The sequence below is a fragment of the Rhinoderma darwinii genome, chromosome 8 (assembly GCF_050947455.1).
Source record: "Rhinoderma darwinii isolate aRhiDar2 chromosome 8, aRhiDar2.hap1, whole genome shotgun sequence".
In the NCBI taxonomy this organism is placed as follows: Eukaryota; Metazoa; Chordata; class Amphibia; order Anura; family Rhinodermatidae; genus Rhinoderma; species Rhinoderma darwinii.
In genome coordinates, this window is record NC_134694.1 from 82,726,042 (window position 1) to 82,745,044 (window position 19,003).

Genomic DNA, 19,003 nt, shown 5'->3' on the forward strand with positions numbered 1-19,003 from the left:
AGGCAGGAGAAAGCGTATATCTCGCTGTTTTATGCCCGCGGCGCTCAATGGCCGCGGGCGAAAAACGGCGCGATAATTGCCGCGAAAATCGGCGTGCAGGGAGAGGAATATCTGCCTCAAAGTTCCAAACGGAATTTTGAGGCAGATATTCCTCCCCCAAAATACTCTGTGTGAACATAGCCTAACAGCGATTGCTCCGCAAAAATGCAACTAAGAAAAAAAATATCATACTAACCGGAAGTCTGTTTCTTCCTCCATGCCGGCCTCCTGGAATGACGTTTTATTCCATGTGACCACAGCAGCCAATCACAGGCTGTAGCGGCGTTCACATAGGATGAAATGTCATCCCAGGGGGGCCGGTCTGGATGACGTCTCAGGGCAAGCCTCCTGGAATGACGTTTCATCCCATGTGACTGCCACTGCAGCTCATCCCAGGAGGCCTAAATGCTGTAGTTTGCCGCAGCGGACTATCCGGGCGAAAAACTGCACCACATTTTGATGTGGTTTTTCGCCTGGAATTCCGGGGCAGATACGCAGTGTAACTTTATGCAGCGTAAGTATGATGCGGGGATCGTAGTTATTTCTGCACAAAGCACCCCACTGAAACACCAATGTACAAATGGAGGGGGCAATAATAAAAAAAGTTCTGTGGAGTTCTTCTTTAACTGCAGTACAAGAAACAATGAGGGGGCCCTTTAATTTTACTCCAAGTGCCAAAACCCACTAATTTTGCGGATCGGTGGTAGTCCCGGGGGTCGGTTCCGGCTAATTAAAAATTAATAGTCTATTTTAAGAATAGGTTTTCAATGTGTAAAGGAGTTGTCTCAGAATTAATTTAAAAAAAGAAAGAAGAAGAAAAAAGAAAATCAGACATAATATAGTGCATGACGATCTCTTTTTAACAAATAACCGGCTCGGTATCTTATATGGATCCAGAGATCTCCCCATTCATTGCTCTGCTACATTTTCTCCAGGCAGGCAGCTCAGGGGGAGTGTCCCTTCTGCTGCAGCTCCTCCCCCTTCCGGTCATAGCTTGTATTGCCAGATCCTTCTGTTTCACTGCCGCTACCTCCTCTCTAGGAGAAGCTTTATAAATGCCCCCAATTACATGTCTTTTTAGACGGAGAGCTCAGCCCTATATAACTAAAGAAGACAAGTTGCGTTTCTGAAAAAAAGCTTCTTCTCTACTTCTTTACTGACAAGCAGAGAATAAAGCATTTTCTATTGGCTGGTGGCAGTTAGGGAGTGGAACGGAGCACGTGCGTCCTCCCTCAATCAGCTCAGTAGGAGGATGTGCACAATACTATACAGATTGAACATCAGGGGGCGCTATTATCATGAAGTAAACAATATCTCGCAACTGGAGCACATTTGTAACATAAGGTAAATTACAAAACTGTTTAATTTTTAATGCTAAATTATATTGCTATATCATTTAAAATCCTGAGAATGCCCTTTGAATACAACCCTAACTTTGTTTCCCCCTTAAAAAAAATTAAAATAAGCTATTTTAGGGACCACCAAAATCTGTAGATGCAGTATTGCTTACAGGGATATCACATCTTAGGTATTTATGGCATATCCCCATTCCGAAAGTTCCAGCCGCCGCATTCTCTCTCTACAGCACTGAGCTCTTTCCATAGATCCCCTAGACTTCAATAAAGAGGGCTGTGCACAAGCAGGGAATATGTCATAAATGCTTAAGGCCCCATGCACACGAACGTGCTTTTGCGGCCGCAATTCCCCCGAAAATCCACGGGAGAACTGCGGCCCAATTCATTTCTATGGGGCCATGCACACGACCGTAGTTTTTACGGTCTGTGCATGGCCCGGGAGCCCGCACCGCAGAAAGAACGGACCTGTCTTATTACGGCCGTCTTCTGCGGTCCGGGCTCATTGAAAATAATGGCCGCGGCCATGTGCATGGCCCGCGATATGCGGGCAGCTCGCGGCTGACAGTCCGCTGTTGGCCGACCCGAAAATCACGGCTGTGCACATGACTACGGTCGTGTGCATGAGGCCTAAGATAAGATATGCTTTTACGATGTGCTTCATCTGTGGAAGGTGAGAATACCCCTTTAATGAGGATGTATTTTGTAAGTATTCATTGGCCGCCCTGTTGTTTATCGGTCATCCAACAATTCAATTCAAAGCTACAGTTTTCCAGATAAGAAGAGAATCTCAGATCCTGGGTTCAGGAGTATAAAACTACAGATCTCTCAAAAGCACTGTGACGCTTTAAAGCGGGTGAGGGACAGTGTCGGAACTACCGCTGTAGCAGCTGATGCAGGGCACACACTTCAAGGGGGGCCTAGGCTGCCCGGCTTGGCAAAAACCACAAAGGTGCGAGCCACGGCCAAAGGGGAAGGGGGACCTAGCCCGCTTACAATGGTGGAGCAGAGAGCCAGTGGCTCCCTACCCCACCACTTACTCTAGTAAGCCACGGGCTGTTTTAGGACTGTGACCTGCTAGAGGACGGGAGGATGTCTGCTTGATGTCCTGGCACAGGCAGCGCTATGATGTCACTTCATCGCTTTTCCTGCGCCGAGCAGAAGATCCAGCAGCTCATCTTGGGAAGTGGAACAGAGTTAGGCGAGTTTAATTTTGGCCTTGATATACTAGGTTTTGTTCAGTAACAGTATGGTCATATTTGTTCCTTGTATAGTGAATAATGGTATTATGTGGTAACTTACTAACTGTACAATTTAGAGGTATATTATCATGAATGGAGAATGGTCTTATACCTACTGTATATACCAGAGGGGCCCGCTCATCCAAGCTACAAGCGGGGTCGGGGGGGGGGGGGGCCTGGGGTTCACGTGCAGAATTTGTCATGGGGCCCATAGGACTCTAGTTACGTCCCCAGTGGGGGGTTATAATTCTGCATAATGAATGAAGATTTATATGCTATTGAGGATCTGTTGAAAGTAGACTGGCCTCTGTAGTGGTTGCCATTACTGTCTATAACCTTTGAAAAACCTAGACCTGACCAAGATAACCCATAAGAAGCTGAATAGAATATTAAAAGACTTCACACAAATAAGGAACTTCTATTTTTTTTTTTATTTTAGACAGAAATATTTTCAATATCTTGCCATCAGAACTGTTCCCCACCTGAGTCAGCAGGAGATTTGCTGCGACGCGTTGGTGCAGGGCTCTTGGCAGAACTTTTAAGACCACTAGAACTTGATTTTACAGTCTGTGGTGGAGTTCCTTTCATCACACGACACTCTGAAAGGTGAGAAATAGAATATGACTGGGATATAATGAAAAATGCAAAAGTTATCCAGGGCTGCATATTGTCCTTGAAAAGCAGAAAATAATTAAACAAAATGAAAAAAACAAAAAAAACAAAAACAAAAAGGTAAAAAGTACACTGAGATTTGGCCAAGCACAAATAAAACGTCTGGTACGAACATACATGATTTATATATAGAAATCAAAAAGAAATACATTCCAATGTATTCCCCCTCTAGCCCTGAATGTGCCAGACAACAAAATCTGTTTGCGCCTGGATTTCCAGCCGTGGAGTTAGTTGTGAGGTCAGGCAGAATTCATATTCAGTCGCACAATGCCAGGTTTTCACACTAAGTGCAGAAATGAGATAATACAACGGCAAAGAAATCTGCAACATGTCAGCAACCTCCCCAAAGCCGAGAGATGCTTTGCTGCACATTTGTAAAAAGAAACATAGCAAAGTAACAGTTCTTACGATGTCCTCAGAGGAGAGTAAACTTGTCAAATTAGGTTCTCGACAAAATAAGTGCTGACTAAGAAGGTCTGTTCACTCTCACCACCGCCTGGCCAGCAAGGTTTAGGGCATGCCCAGACGTGGCGGATTTCTTCCGCAACTGTCCGCATCAATGCCGCACAGAATCTGCGTTGCAGATTCTGTTGCGGATCTGCCCAAAATGGGCAATAAATTGATGCGGACTAGCCGCTGCGTATTGAGGTGAAAGTACTTCCCTTCTCTCTATCAGTGCAGGATAGAGAGAAGGGACAACACTTACCCTAGTGAAAGTAAACAAATTTCATACTTACCGGCCGTTGTCTTGGTGACGCGTCCCTCTTTCGGCATCCAGCCCGACCTCCCTGGATGACGCGGCAGTCCATGTGACCGCTGCAGCCTGTGATTGGCCTGTGATTGGCCTGTGATTGACTGCAGCCGTCACTTGGACTGAAAAGTCATTCTAGGAAACCGGACTGGAGGAAGAAGCAGGGAGTTCTTGGTAAGTAGGAACTTCTATTTTTTTTACAGGTTGATGTATATTGTGATCAGTAGTCACTGTCCAGGGTGCAGAAACAGTTACTGCTGATCGCTTAACTCTTTCAGCACCCTGGACAGTGACTATTTACTGACGTCGCCTAGCAACGCTCCCGTAATTACGGGTGCACACACGTAGTCACCCATAATTACGGGAGCCCCATTGACTTCCTCAGTCTGGCTGTAGACCTAAAAATACGTAGGTCCAGCCAGAATGAAGAAATGTCAAGTTAAAAAACCAATACGCACCGCAGCACACATAACATCTACATAACATCTGCGGACTTCATTGCGGAACTTAGAATCTCCATTGAAGTCAATGGAGAAATTCCGCAATGAGTCCGCAAACAGTCCGCCACACGTCCGCAACAACCATTGTATGCTGCGGACACCAAATTCCGCACCGCAGCCTATGCTCCGCAGCGGAATTGTCCGCAACGTGCAAACGAACCCAACCACAAAGCTGTGGAAGGCAATGGAGAAACGGGTCCGCTGCGGATTTCCTCTGCGGAGTGTCCGCAGCGGAATTCCAGAGCAATTCCGCTACGTCTGGCCATGCCCTTAGGATGAACCTTCCAAAAGGCAGGACAACAAATCGCCTCAAAGAAGATGATATTAAAAATGAATGTGCGGACTATTGAAGTGTATTTTCGTCACATGCACTTTTTATGTGGCTATTTTGGGGGGGGGGGGGGACAAGTCTAAAAAAAAACTCCAGTTTTCTTTTATACAGTCGATGCATTTTTTGTTTTTAGGACGTTCTTTGTGCCGTTTTTTTTTCAAAATAGTTTTTTTTAAAGTTGGAAATTTTACATTACAAATCATGTGATTTAGTGAAACAAGTTTTTTTGAAGACGAAGAAAATACTATGGCGGTCCATGGGTAAAAAAACCGCCACAAATTGCTTGAAAAAACGCCAAACCAATCCCTTGCTGCAATTTGCAAAAACCGCCACGGAGTAAAAAAACTCAAGACTAAAGAGAAAAAATGGCAACAAAAAACAATGCAATGGTTGTAGTGCTTTCAATATTTCTCTAATGACTATCAGTCAACATCTGGCCGCAGCATTTTTGCTGTAAGAAATGCGGCAAAAAAAAAAAAAGGCCCCCCAAAATTGTGTGTTTCCTAAAAAAGCTTTGTGTGAACGTACGCTAATATTAGTATAATGGGGTTCCCAGAGTCCTATGTTGAAGCTCCTAGGCCCCAATGCATGCAACTTTCTAATATATTTTGTGTTAAGATCCTCACCATTTTCAATATACTGGTTTGCTGTCGGTGAATGAGAATACTCTCGTTTACAATCAGAGGGAGCATACCTATAGATAGCTAGTTCTAATCTGGGAGTGCAGTCTATTTTTGTACCTCTAGTTCTAATTTCGGAGATGCTCTGTGAGCTAAATACAGCAGCAGATGCCCAAATCTCTCAGGTAGTTTGCTGCAATGTATCAGTCTGGTGTTCAAGCTGTTAAACTCACAAAATAATTGCCTAGACGGGATATAGTTGCATCCATTTCTCAGATGAGAGCAGGACTAAATGTGTACACCCTCTGAGGTAAACAAAAGTTTCATCATTCACTCACAGCAAACAAATATCTTGAAAATGTTGAGAAATGTAATCACAAAGCATATTACATAGTTGTAGAACATTTCATTTATACAGCGATTAGGCTTTGTCTACATAAAACTTGAAAACCCATTTTAGGTCGCACAGATATTATGTTATGTGATGGCATCTCTCAATGTATATCGACAACCCTTTCTTAGAATAAAGAGGTCCCAGCGATTAACAGATTGCCGTGGGACTAGTTTATAACCCTCCACGATGACATCTAATGACTGAAGTTCCGAGCAAACGCTCATGTCACCTGCAGGGAACAAGGAGTATTACATGGCGCCATTCAAATGAATGAGCACCCATCTAATATATGGTCACATTGAGTCCTCCAGAGTGGTAGCTGCTCTTTACATCAACTCTCCGATTGGGTTCATAAATGGGATGGACCCCCCTCTAAGATGTCATATGACCTAATAGGGCATATAGAAATGGGTTGCCAAGATTGGATAACCACTTTAAATTGCGCTATAACTGTAACGGTGGGGGGGGTAGGGAAACGGACAAGTGAGCCCTAATCTACCCGCCACTCTGTCCCTGCCTACTTGCAACGACCCGCCCTAGACGACGGGGTACAACTGGGCGGCGGTCCCTGCGCTCAGTAAGTGCATGACAAACACGACAAACAAACAAGGGAACACAAGCAAGGGAAATGGGCAGTTGCTCGCGGAAACACCGTGAGCAACAGAGTAGTGAACGAGCCGAGTCAAGCCAGGAGAGTGCGAGGTACAAAGCGAAAAGCAGAAGAGTAGTCGGTAAGCCAGGGTCTGTATGGAGCAGGATCAAAAAGTAGCAGGAGCTGTAGCTGGGCCAGGAAACCTCAAGGAAAGAATTCACAAGCACAGATGGACAGGAAGAGCAGGCTTAAATAGACCGAGGGCGGGAGCTAGCTGAGTCTGGCCAGGTTGCGATAGGCTCTCCCACTCCTAAGCCTGCCAGCCTGAGTGGAGGAAGCTGGTGTCTGTCTCAGGGATGTACACTCAGGTGTTGACTGATTAATTCTGGGAGTTAACCCTGAAGCAGTGCCTGGCAGATCCTTTACAGTACCCCCCCTTTTATGAGGGGCCACCGGACCCTTTCTAAGTGGACCTGGCTTACTGGGGAAACGCAGGTGGAACCTCCTGACCAATACCCCAGCGTGAACATCCCGGGCGGGTACCCAAGTCCTCTCCTCGGGCCCGTATCCTCTCCAATGGACTAGGTACTGGAGGGAGCCTTGGACCATCTTGCTGTCCACGATCCTGGCCACCTCAAATTCCACCCCCTCAGGGGTGAGGACGGGAACAGGAGGTTTCCTCGAGGGGGCCAAGGACGGGGAGCAGCGTTTCAGGAGGGAGGCATGAAACACGTTGTGTATACGAAAAGACGGGGGTAACTCCAGCCGGAAAGAGACAAGACTGAGGACCTCAATGACCTTATACGGCCCAATAAACCGGGGAGCAAACTTTTTGGACGGAACCTTGAGACGCAAGTTCCTGGATGACCACCACACCAGATCCCCGACCACAAACAGGGGGTTAGCAGAACGTCTTCTATCGGCCTGAGCCTTCTGTATGCTCTGGGACGCCTCTAGGTTCTTCTGAACCTGGGCCCAGACTGTGCACAGATCCCGATGAACGACCTCCACCTCGGGATTGTTGGAACAACCAGGTGAAACGGAGGAGAACCGTGGATTAAACCCAAAATTACAGAAAAAGGGAGAGACCCCTGACGAGTTACTGACCCGGTTATTAAGGGAAAATTCGGCGAGGGGAATGAAAGAAACCCAATCAAATTGACAGTCAGAGACAAAACATCTTAAGTATTGTTCTAGAGACTGATTAGTCCTCTCCGTTTGGCCATTGGTTTCAGGATGGAAGGCAGAGGAGAAGGACAGATCAATCCCCAACTTATTACAGAAGGCTCTCCAAAACAATGAAACAAATTGTACCCCTCTGTCAGAAACAATATTGACGGGGACCCCATGGAGACGCAGGATGTGTTTGATAAACAAGGTAGCCAACGTCTTGGCGTTGGGTAGTTTCTTGAGGGGCACAAAGTGGCACATTTTACTGAAGCGGTCTACCACCACCCACACCACCGACTTGCCTTGGGATGGAGGCAAATCGGTGATAAAATCCATGGAGATATGTGTCCAAGGTCTCTGGGGAATGGGCAACGAATGCAGTAAGCCCGCTGGTCGGGACCTGGGAGTCTTGGACCTGGCACAAACCTCACAGGCGGCGACGTAGGCCTTAACGTCTTTAGGCAAACCAGGCCACCAATAATTTCTGGTAATGAGGTGTTTGGTACCCAGGATGCCTGGATGGCCAGATAGTGCGGAGTCGTGATTTTCCCTAAGTACCCTTAGCCGGAATTGCAGGGGAACAAACAGCTTGTTCTCAGGAAGGTTCCCAGGAGCTGAACCTTGATCAGCAGCAATTTCAGAGACTAAATCGGACTCGATAGAGGAAATGACTATACCTGGAGGCAAAATACAAACAGGATCTTCCTCCGAAGGAGGGCTGGCCATGAAGCTACGCGACAGTGCATCCGCCTTAATATTTTTAGACCCGGCCCTATAGGTAACCAAAAAATTGAATCTGGTAAAAAACAACGCCCATCGAGCTTGTCTCGGGTTTAGCCTCCGGGCAGATTCTAGGAAAACTAGATTCTTGTGGTCGGTAAGGACCGTTACCTGGTGCCTAGCCCCCTCCAGGAAGTGGCGCCACTCTTCAAATGCCCATTTAATGGCTAAAAGTTCGCGGTTGCCAATATCATAGTTACACTCCGTGGGCGAAAACTTCCTAGAAAAGTAAGCACAGGGGCGGAGATGGGTGAGGGAGCTGGTACCCTGGGACAAGACGGCCCCCACTCCCACCTCGGACGCGTCAACCTCCACAATAAATGGCTCCCTTTGGTTGGGCTGAACCAGCACGGGGGCCGAGATAAAGCACTTCTTGAGGGTCTCAAAAGCCTGGACGGCCTCAGGGGGCCAATGGAGGACATCAGCACCCTTGCGAGTGAGGTCCGTAAGAGGCTTAGCGACGACCGAGAAGTTAGCAATAAATCTCCTGTAATAGTTAGCGAACCCCAAAAAACACTGTAGCGCTTTCAGGGAGGCAGGTTGGACCCATTCAGCCACAGCCTGAACCTTGGCAGGGTCCATGCGGAATTCATGAGGAGTGAGGATTTGACCTAAAAATGGTATCTCCTGTACCCCAAATACACATTTTTCGATTTTGGCAAACAGTTTGTTTTCTCGAAGGACCTGGAGCACTTTCCTGACATGCTCTATGTGGGAGGACCAGTCCCTGGAAAACACCAATATGTCATCAAGGTACACTACAAGAAATATCCCCAGGTAATTTCTCAAAATCTCATTTATGAAGTTCTGGAAGACCGCAGGGGCATTGCACAACCCAAAGGGCATGACGAGGTATTCGAAATGGCCTTCGGGCGTGTTAAACGCAGTCTTCCACTCATCCCCCTCTTTGATGCGAATAAGGTTATACGCCCCCCGTAGATCCAATTTAGAGAACCATTGGGCCCCCTGAACCTGATTAAAGAGATCAGGAATCAAAGGAAGGGGATACTGGTTCCTTACCGTGACCTTATTCAGGCCACGGTAGTCAATGCATGGCCTAAGACCCCCATCCTTCTTCCCTACGAAGAAGAAGCCAGCACCTACCGGAGAAGAAGAGGGACGAATGTAACCCTTGGCCAGGGATTCCTGGATATACTCCCTCATGGCTTCACGTTCGGGACAAGAAAGGTTAAATATTCTACCCTTAGGAAGCTTAGCTCCTGGTACCAATTCAATAGCGCAATCGTATTCTCTATGAGGCGGTAATACTTCGGAGGCCTCTTTAGAGAAAACATCAGCGAAGTCCTGAACAAACTCGGGTAGCGTATTCACCTCCTTAGGGGGAGAAATAGAATTAACAGAAAAACATGACGTACAACATTCATTACCCCATTTGGTTAGCTCCCCAGTATTCCAGTCAAACGTGGGATTATGCAACTGCAACCAGGGAAGACCTAGAACCAAATCGTACGATAATCCCTGCATCAATAGTACAGAGCACTGCTCCAAATGCATGGAGCCAACAAGGAGTTCAAAAACAGGGGTATGCTGTGTAAAATAACCATTAGCAAGAGGAGTGGAGTCGATACCCACTACCGGAACAGGTTTAGGCAAATCAATCAGAGGCATAGCGAGAGACATAGCAAATTCCACAGACATGATATTAGTAGAGGACCCTGAATCCACGAAGGCACTGCCGGTAGCAGACCTACCACCAAACGAGACCTGAAAGGGAAGCAATATCTTAGTACGTTTCATATTTACGGGAAATACCTGTGCGCCCAAGTGACCTCCCCGATGATCACTTAGACGCGGGAGCTCTCTGGCAGCATTCTTACGCTTGGGACAGTTGTTTACTTGATGCTTGACATCCCCACAGTAGAAGCAGAGACCATTCTTCCTGCGGAATTCTCTACGTTGTTGAGGGGACACGGAGGCCCCGAGTTGCATAGGTATTTCTGAGTCTTTAGGGGAGAAACGAAGCAACGGGACTTCGGGAGGCATCATGGGGGAGTCGGAGGAAAAAACACATAAACGTTCACGTTGTCGTTCCCTGAGACGTCGGTCAAGTCGTACCACTAAAGCCATAACCTGGTCTAAGGAGTCAGAAGAGGGATAACTAACTAGCAGGTCTTTCAGGGCGTTCGACAGACCCAACCTAAACTGGCACCTTAAGGCAGGGTCATTCCACCGAGAAGCTACGCACCACTTCCGAAAGTCAGAGCAATACTCCTCAACAGGTCTCTTACCCTGACGTAAGGTCACCAGCTGACTCTCGGCAAAGGCAGTTCTGTCAGTCTCGTCATAAATAAGTCCGAGGGCAGAAAAGAAACAATCAACGGAGGAAAGTTCAGGGGCGCCAGGAGCCAAGGAGAAGGCCCACTCTTGGGGCCCTTCCTGGAGCCGGGACATAATTATACCCACCCGCTGGCTCTCAGAACCTGAGGAGTGAGGCTTTAAGCGAAAGTAAAGCTTACAACTCTCCCGAAAGGAGAGAAAAGCCCTCCGGTCACCTGAGAACCGGTCGGGCAACTTGAGGTGGGGTTCAAGGGGTGCGGTGAGGGGAACTACCAAGGTAGCATCAGGCTGGTTGACCCTCTGAGCCAGGGCCTGGACCTGTAGGGAGAGACCCTGCATTTGCTGAGCCAGGGTTTCACGGGGTTCCATAATGGTGTCAGGGACCAGGGTAGACTAGGTATAGGGCTTGTGAATTTGTAACGGTGGGGGGGGTAGGGAAACGGACAAGTGAGCCCTAATCTACCCGCCACTCTGTCCCTGCCTACTTGCAACGACCCGCCCTAGACGACGGGGTACAACTGGGCGGCGGTCCCTGCGCTCAGTAAGTGCATGACAAACACGACAAACAAACAAGGGAACACAAGCAAGGGAAATGGGCAGTTGCTCGCGGAAACACCGTGAGCAACAGAGTAGTGAACGAGCCGAGTCAAGCCAGGAGAGTGCGAGGTACAAAGCGAAAAGCAGAAGAGTAGTCGGTAAGCCAGGGTCTGTATGGAGCAGGATCAAAAAGTAGCAGGAGCTGTAGCTGGGCCAGGAAACCTCAAGGAAAGAATTCACAAGCACAGATGGACAGGAAGAGCAGGCTTAAATAGACCGAGGGCGGGAGCTAGCTGAGTCTGGCCAGGTTGCGATAGGCTCTCCCACTCCTAAGCCTGCCAGCCTGAGTGGAGGAAGCTGGTGTCTGTCTCAGGGATGTACACTCAGGTGTTGACTGATTAATTCTGGGAGTTAACCCTGAAGCAGTGCCTGGCAGATCCTTTACAATAACTATATTGTCTATATGGTATCTCAACTCACCATTTTCATCCAGGGAGAAGTCATCCTGAGCATATCTAAATTTTTCTGGGCCACAGGCAATAAATACGTCATCCTCGCCAAAGAAATCATGCAGACAAGTAACCTGGAAGAGGAAGAAGAAATGCAGTTGAGCAGGCAGGATAGTATGGACACGGTTGTGCTTCTTTCTTGGAAATTCTATATCATAAATATCATTTCATTTTATTATGTTGTCCAGTTGTAGATAGGTATAAAGCATTTGTGGACACAAGCAGATTGACACCAAATGATCTTGGTTGCCAAGATAGGAGGGTAGAAAATAATCACTGTATATTATAGTGCAGTTCACATTGCTACACAGCATCATCTTTCTTAAAGGAGTTGTCCACTACTGAACAACTGATGACCTATCCATCAGATCAGTCATCAGTACATCGGTGCGGGTTCGACAACCGGACCCAGCAACGTTAAGCCGCTCCAGCTATCTCCGGGCACTGGATGTTATGGCTTATTATGCTATGTACGGAGCAGGAAGCAGTTGGCTCCGTACAAAGCATAGCAGCCATGCTGCAGTACTGCGGCTCTGCTCCTATTCACTTGAATAGGACCAAAACTGCAGTACTGCAGCTCGGCCGCTATTCAGTGGCCGCAGCCAACTGCTTCCGGCATGTACATCCGATGCTCGGAGGCAGCTGGAGCTGCTTAACGGTGCGCGGTCCGGGTGTCGGACCCCCACAGATTATGCACTGATGACCTATCCGGTGATCATCAGTTCTCCAGTAGTGGACAACCCCTTTAAATTTATTCTAACAACATACAGACATTTTCAGTGCTGGCATCTGGTCCCTCATAAGTCCACCTTTAGCGTCAATGTAAATTACACAGGACACATCAGGAATAAGATCTAATAGGTTATTCTTAAAATAACCCCAGAAAGTAATGGACCCCTGCAGCAAATGACCCACTTTGTCAACTGCAGATGGAATTATTTGCTGCTGAACCTCACGAGCCTTGTTATGGCTCAGCTTCAATATCAGGTCAGTGATCCCCTGAGGATCCTCTGGTCTTTGGGTGGGCTAGTCCAACATTGCATTTGCAGCCTTCAGCCTTACAAAGAATCTTAATAGAATGTGTAGGGCAGTCCTATATTTCACTTGACCTTTACGCTAGACATGCCTCCAGCTCTACATCGGACTCTAGAGTCAATACTTCATTATTCTAATCATTATCATCATTTACTCAGTTCTTAGGGATGAATTTTAACAGAATGTGTGAAGTTCATGTAATCAGTGATTTCAATCCGATTTATTTATTTCCATAGAATCCCTTTAAATGAAAATAGGAATATAATGCTCTAAATGATGATAATACATACTGTAACTATATGCTAAATCAAAGAGGTGCCCCATAAAAATGTATTCTTATAAAAATCTGAAAAAGCCCTTCTGCTCCTTCTTTGCTCTTTGCTCAGTAAAACCTGGCAATGACGGACGGACCCTGTGCAAGAACAGCATGTGTACGGGTACAGGTATGTGTATGCTGTTTAAAAAGGGTTGTCCCACGAAGATAATTGATCACCTATCCACAGGATAGGTGATAAATGTATGATCGACTGCAGGTCTGACCACTGGGGCCTCCAGCGATCACTAGGGTCCCGTGTACCAGATTTGAATTGAGCAGCGGTCGCGCTATTCATTCTCTATAGGACTGACTGAGATAGGTGAGCACTATACTCTATTCATTCTCTAGGGGACTGATGAAAATAGCAGAGTGGTAGTGTGTCCATAACTCAATTTAAAGAGGGACACTGGACAGGACCCTCGTTCTTGCGATCTTGGGATTTTCGTAGGACAACCCCTTTAACAACTAATATGTCAAGGCTAAATTGATCACTATATAAATCCTATCTAACAATACATTCAGTAGTGGGCTACTTTCTCTGGTATATTCTGACCAACCGGTTGTGAGCCAGTGAAATTATTAAACACAGTTCTTTACCTATTTTATTTTTTTAAATTTATTATATTTGTTCATAATTTTGGGGTATTAAAGATTTCACCCAACATTGAATTTTTACCTGCTCCGGTCAAGTTTAACCAGAACACATATTGTGTGAAGAGCTGGGGATTATCATATATTTAAGTTCTATACCTGTTTTCTCCTAGAGCGTTGTTTTTTTTCTAGGGCCCCTATGCAGCTGCACAGGCTGCCCTAGTTCGGCTCTTTCACCTTGGTGCTGTGGTTTCCTCTTTAATAGTATCCATGATGGATATGACGGATCTGTTATGATCGCTTTGCCCCCTCCCATTGATTTTATAATTGTCAGTCAGATTTGCATTTATTTTACTGAATAGAACAGCAGAACATGCTACGCTATTCTGCCCTTCAAATAGCAATGGAAGTGTGAACAGAGCCTAATTTGGCCATTAGTTGATGACCTGAGTATTCTAAGAGAGACTGGTTGCTAGGGATGCACTGCTTACAGCAACTATTTAAAAGGTTATTTCTATTAGGTAATGTATCCAAGGCAACCAATCTGATACACCAACTGGTCTGACAATGTGCTGAAAGCAGGGAAGGAAACATTTCCACTTTATTCTCCTAATTAATCCGAATTATGTAAAAAATGCATTAAGATGGGGGACCTCAATTCTTTTAATTTTGTGTTGCTTACTTATTGTGCACAGTTTGAATGAGAATATTGTAATATTGCAAAACAGTGAAATCATATAGTCATGCTTGCTTGTAGATTTTCAGGAATCTGTGCAAAATCCCATGCAGAGAATAAATATATTTTGAATAATAGGATCTCAATGAACTCCTCACCATGCAGAGGTCTGCAATTCACCCCTAAGTCCCCCCCCCCTCTAGTAATCGAGGAGTTAATCATCTTAAATGCTGCCTTGAGCTGCCAGCTCAGAAGTCTTATGGCGCTAGGATGTGAGCTGGTAACAGATTATTGCTGGGGGAAGCAAGCTACTAATTTGATTCAAATTTCTCCAGCTCATTATACTGTGTATTTATAGCAACGGTTTCCAGAAGCCTAGAGGCAAAGAAGATCTGAAATTGCACATTTTGTCTGAGTTAGGAAAACAAAGAGAAGCTGGATGAGGGACCTCCCGTCACAGCAAGGCTGTCACAAACAATGGCGGTTCAGTCATTAATAGTGGCGCCACACCTCCCACATTGTAGTGTTCCCGTCCTTCTCTTTATAGTGAGGGTGATGCCAACAATCACGATTAGGTTTACAGGATCACAGACAGGCAAGGATTACTCACTCATTCCATAAAGGAATAATACTGATGGAGTAGAATTTATTACATTAAAACTGAAGCGGACCATAGACAGGAATTTTTGTCAATTTAATTGTAACACCACAAGGGATTTCAAATACTCTTGATCATATCCAGAAAATCCACAACTATTCTCTTTAATGCACCATTTCTATAAAATCATTGCTCACTAGTCAGATTGGAAATACAGGTTCATACCAGTTTCATGTCTACGATTATGTATTAATCAAAACGTTCCTTAAGGTTTTAAAGGTATTTTAGTTATTTTTGTCTGATGACTTTAGTGCCAGAGATGTAGCAATTATTGTTAATAATTGATATATTGTGTGAATCATGTCTATTATGATGTTGATGGCAATCTCTAGCCAGTACAAAACTCATATATACAGCTACTTTGTATAAAGCTGGCTATAGTTTTCCTGATGTCTCAGTAACATGAATGATCACTGGGACATCTGTCTGTCCTCTAAACCCTCCTAAGTCATCAACAGCGCACAGGGAGACTGCAATATAGCAAGGCTTTCCAATGCCTAGATTCAGTTTGCGATCCTAGTCCTGTATGTAAAATACCCAGGCCAACGTAGATAAGCTTTTTGGCAGCCCCTGGCACTCCGTACCCTGGGCACCCCCAGCTATGCCCCTACAGCAATGGTCTGATACTTTTCTAAACACTCAGTTTTAAAGAGGCTCTGTCACCAGATTTTGCAGCCCCTATCTGCTATTGCAGCAGATCGGCGCTGCAATGTAGATTACAGTAACGTTTTTATTTTTAAAAAACAAGCATTTTTGGCCAAGTTATGACCATTTTTGTAGTTATGCAAATGAGGCTTGCAAAAGTCCAAGTGGGTGTGTTTAAAAGTAAAAGTCCAACTGGGCGTGTATTATGTGCGTACATCGGGGCGTTTTTAATACTTTTACTAGCTGGGCGTTCTGATGAGAAGTATCATCCACTTCTCTTCAGAACGCCCAGCTTCTGGCAGTGCAGATCTGTGACGTCACTCACAGGTCCTGCATCGTGTCGGACACATCGGCACCAGAGGCTACAGTTGATTCTGCAGCAGCATCAGCGTTTGCAGGTAAGTAGCTACATCGACTTACCTGCAAACGCCGATGCTGCTGCAGAATCAACTGAAGCCTCTGGTGCGCTCGTCTGACACGATGCAGGACCTGTGAGTGACGGCACAGCGTGATCTGGCAGAAGCTGGGCGTTCTGAAGAGAAGTGGATGATACTTCTCATCAGAACGCCCAGCTAGTAAAAGTAGTAAAAACGCCCCGATGTACGCACATAATACACGCCCACTTGGACTTTTACTTTTAAACACGCCCACTTGGACTTTTGCAAGCCTCATTTGCATAACTACAAAAATGGTCATAACTTGGCCTAAAATGCTCGTTTTTTAAAAATAAAAACGTTACTGTTATCTACATTGCAGCGCCTATCTGCTGCAATAGCAGATAGGGGTTGCAAAATCTGGTGACAGAGCCTCTTTAAGTAGTATTTTGATTGTACAAAACACTTGACTTTTTCATATGGGGCAAGAAAATCCCCATCTCTGACTACAATTATTATTTGTCTGATTGGCATCACAGAGATGCTGACCCACCAAGACTGGTATGTTATGGTGTTGCCGAAAAACGCAGCCTCCCTTTATAATTATTTTCTAATACACATGAATTTTAAAATAATTTGCCAATTCCATCGTTTTGGGTACTAGTCATGGGCATGAGGAATTCAAAACAGCTGTACAATTTCTGCAGGTATGAATATTTCTTATACTGAAGTTCCAGTGTAAAAAGGTAACCACTTTTTAATGATTAACAATAGTCACAAAAACATAATTTACAATGGGGGCGGGGGGGGGGGGGGGGGTCATTTCTTAAGATTAAACGCTGCAGACAATATTAGAGTAGTAGAGGCGCAAAAAGGACACAAGCACACTATTTGTATAATATACGAACATCACTTTTTTCTCTTTTACATTCGGCCAACAGTTTTCGGTTTGTGGGCATGTTTGAAAATGGATCAGACTGGCACTTAATGCAAATACAGAATGACATACAAAAGCATGAGTGACATTTTATAGTTTTTATGATCCAACTAGTGTCAGCTTTGAGCCGTCATATATTGTGCATATGAGTTTTTCTAAATGGTCAAATGGTACACGTTGGCATTACCAAGGAGATATTTAATCTGTTATATACCAGCAAATGGCATGTCTGTTTGTATTTACGTGTCATCCTTACTGGGACATTTTTGTGTCATAGATTTATATGTTACTGTTGTTCATTACTATAATACCCAGTGTCCTATATGTTACTGATTTTTAGTGGGTCTATAGAAACATATAATATTTGGGTCAAATTCAAGTAGATGCATGCACTTTCTCTGTATATATGGCACACATCCGATATTTTTGCTGACAAAACTGGCAGCAAAATGACACTGGATAAAATGTGTCCATTCAGGTTTATCAAAATCTCTCTTATATGAATTAATCTGCGGTTACATTAATTTCTTACAATTCTGACAATGTTGAGAGATACATGGCACGACTGGGCAGACCATTCAAGCAGATTAAATAAACAGCTGTTATCACAGTGCAGGAGGTGTCATATCTCACCATAAAGGTCACAGCCATGCAGCTAAAGGAGTTACCCACCATACACATACTTATCTGCGGCAGAATTAATAATTATACTCATTGCTGTCTGTCCTGCTGCCAGTAATTACCCACTGCCAGAAGGAATGGCCAGGAAAACTGATGTCATAGTTGGCGCAGAGGCTAGATTTTAACCCCCTTACAGAATATTTCTGTTTCATGGAAATTTACAATCACTTTCATAGATATACTAGTATAAATGGTTATACACCAGCAGTTCTGGATAGATAGTTGGCCTAAAGGAACGATTTTCACGTCTTTGCCCACTATTGAAGTTATGTCTCCAATTTGCTGGATAACCAATAGAAGTGAGCTACTTAAATACCGTCTGTTGTAGGAAGTTCTTGCTGTATTTTTTAGTACTGGAACTTGTTTGGTTTGTTGACCGATAAAAAGGAGCGCAGCCTATGTTACAGGACTTCTACAAGCTTCATCTGCCTGTACATGGCTGGTACAGTAATAGGAAACAATTAGGCCATGTCGTTCCCTTGAGGTTACATGTATAATAAGTAGACTTTTGTATTTATTTGGGTATATTAATGTCATGAAGTGATGCACCTAGGCTGTAATAATAACAACGTGACTTGGATAGAAGATCAGGACTTGGACATACTAGTCATAGTAACATATTAAGGTCTAGGCCCCATCATGAATACGTGTAGAAGTTTGATGCTCTACACTGTAAAAAGAATATAGGAGAGCTGGAGAATGTCCAAGGCCGGGCAACTAGATTATAACTAAGATGAGTATTCTCGCCTATAACGAGGTTGGAAAAATTAGGATTAATTTGCTTGAGGAAACCTTAACCATGATTTTATTAGTATGTCTAAATATATACAAGGTCAATATTATAATTGGCACATGAAATATTAATTTCAAGAACTATACTGTGCAACCACAGGATATTATTTACAGGCTGAGGAAAGAAGGTCCCATAATCAATATAGGAAAGGGCTCATTATAGCAAGAGTAGTTGAATTCTGGATTGCCTGACCACATCGTAAAAAAAATAAAAAGACTTAAAGGGAGTCAGTCAGTAATTTATATGATACCAAATGGATGCTAATGGGTAATGGGCGGGGGACATACCTGTGTTCCTGGTTGCATTAGTGGAAAAAATAAGTTTTATTCTGTCGTGCGTGGTGCCAGCCGAACCAAGAAGAGTCCGGCATCTAGTACTCCAACCCCCCTACTCTCCTATGCAGATGATTCAACAGTCAATGGACTGCATAAAAGAGGGAAGGGGTTGGAGAGCTATATGCCAGACTCTTCCAGGTTCTACTGACAGACTCCCTTTAATTAACAAAAATGTC

The 19,003-nt window shown here is 44.8% G+C and overlaps 1 protein-coding gene across 1 annotated transcript in view; it reads right to left on the reverse strand.

Annotated features, from left to right (window-relative positions):
* Positions 1-19,003, reverse strand: part of DCX (doublecortin) — a 102,511-nt gene that overhangs the window by 23,650 nt on the left and 59,858 nt on the right. Inside the window, exons 4-5 of the mRNA XM_075835829.1 lie at positions 11,758-11,860; positions 3,115-3,231 (exon numbers count right to left, since the gene is read on the reverse strand). Coding sequence (XP_075691944.1) covers positions 3,115-3,231; positions 11,758-11,860 — 220 coding nt within the window. The remainder of the gene's footprint in view (positions 1-3,114; positions 3,232-11,757; positions 11,861-19,003) is intronic.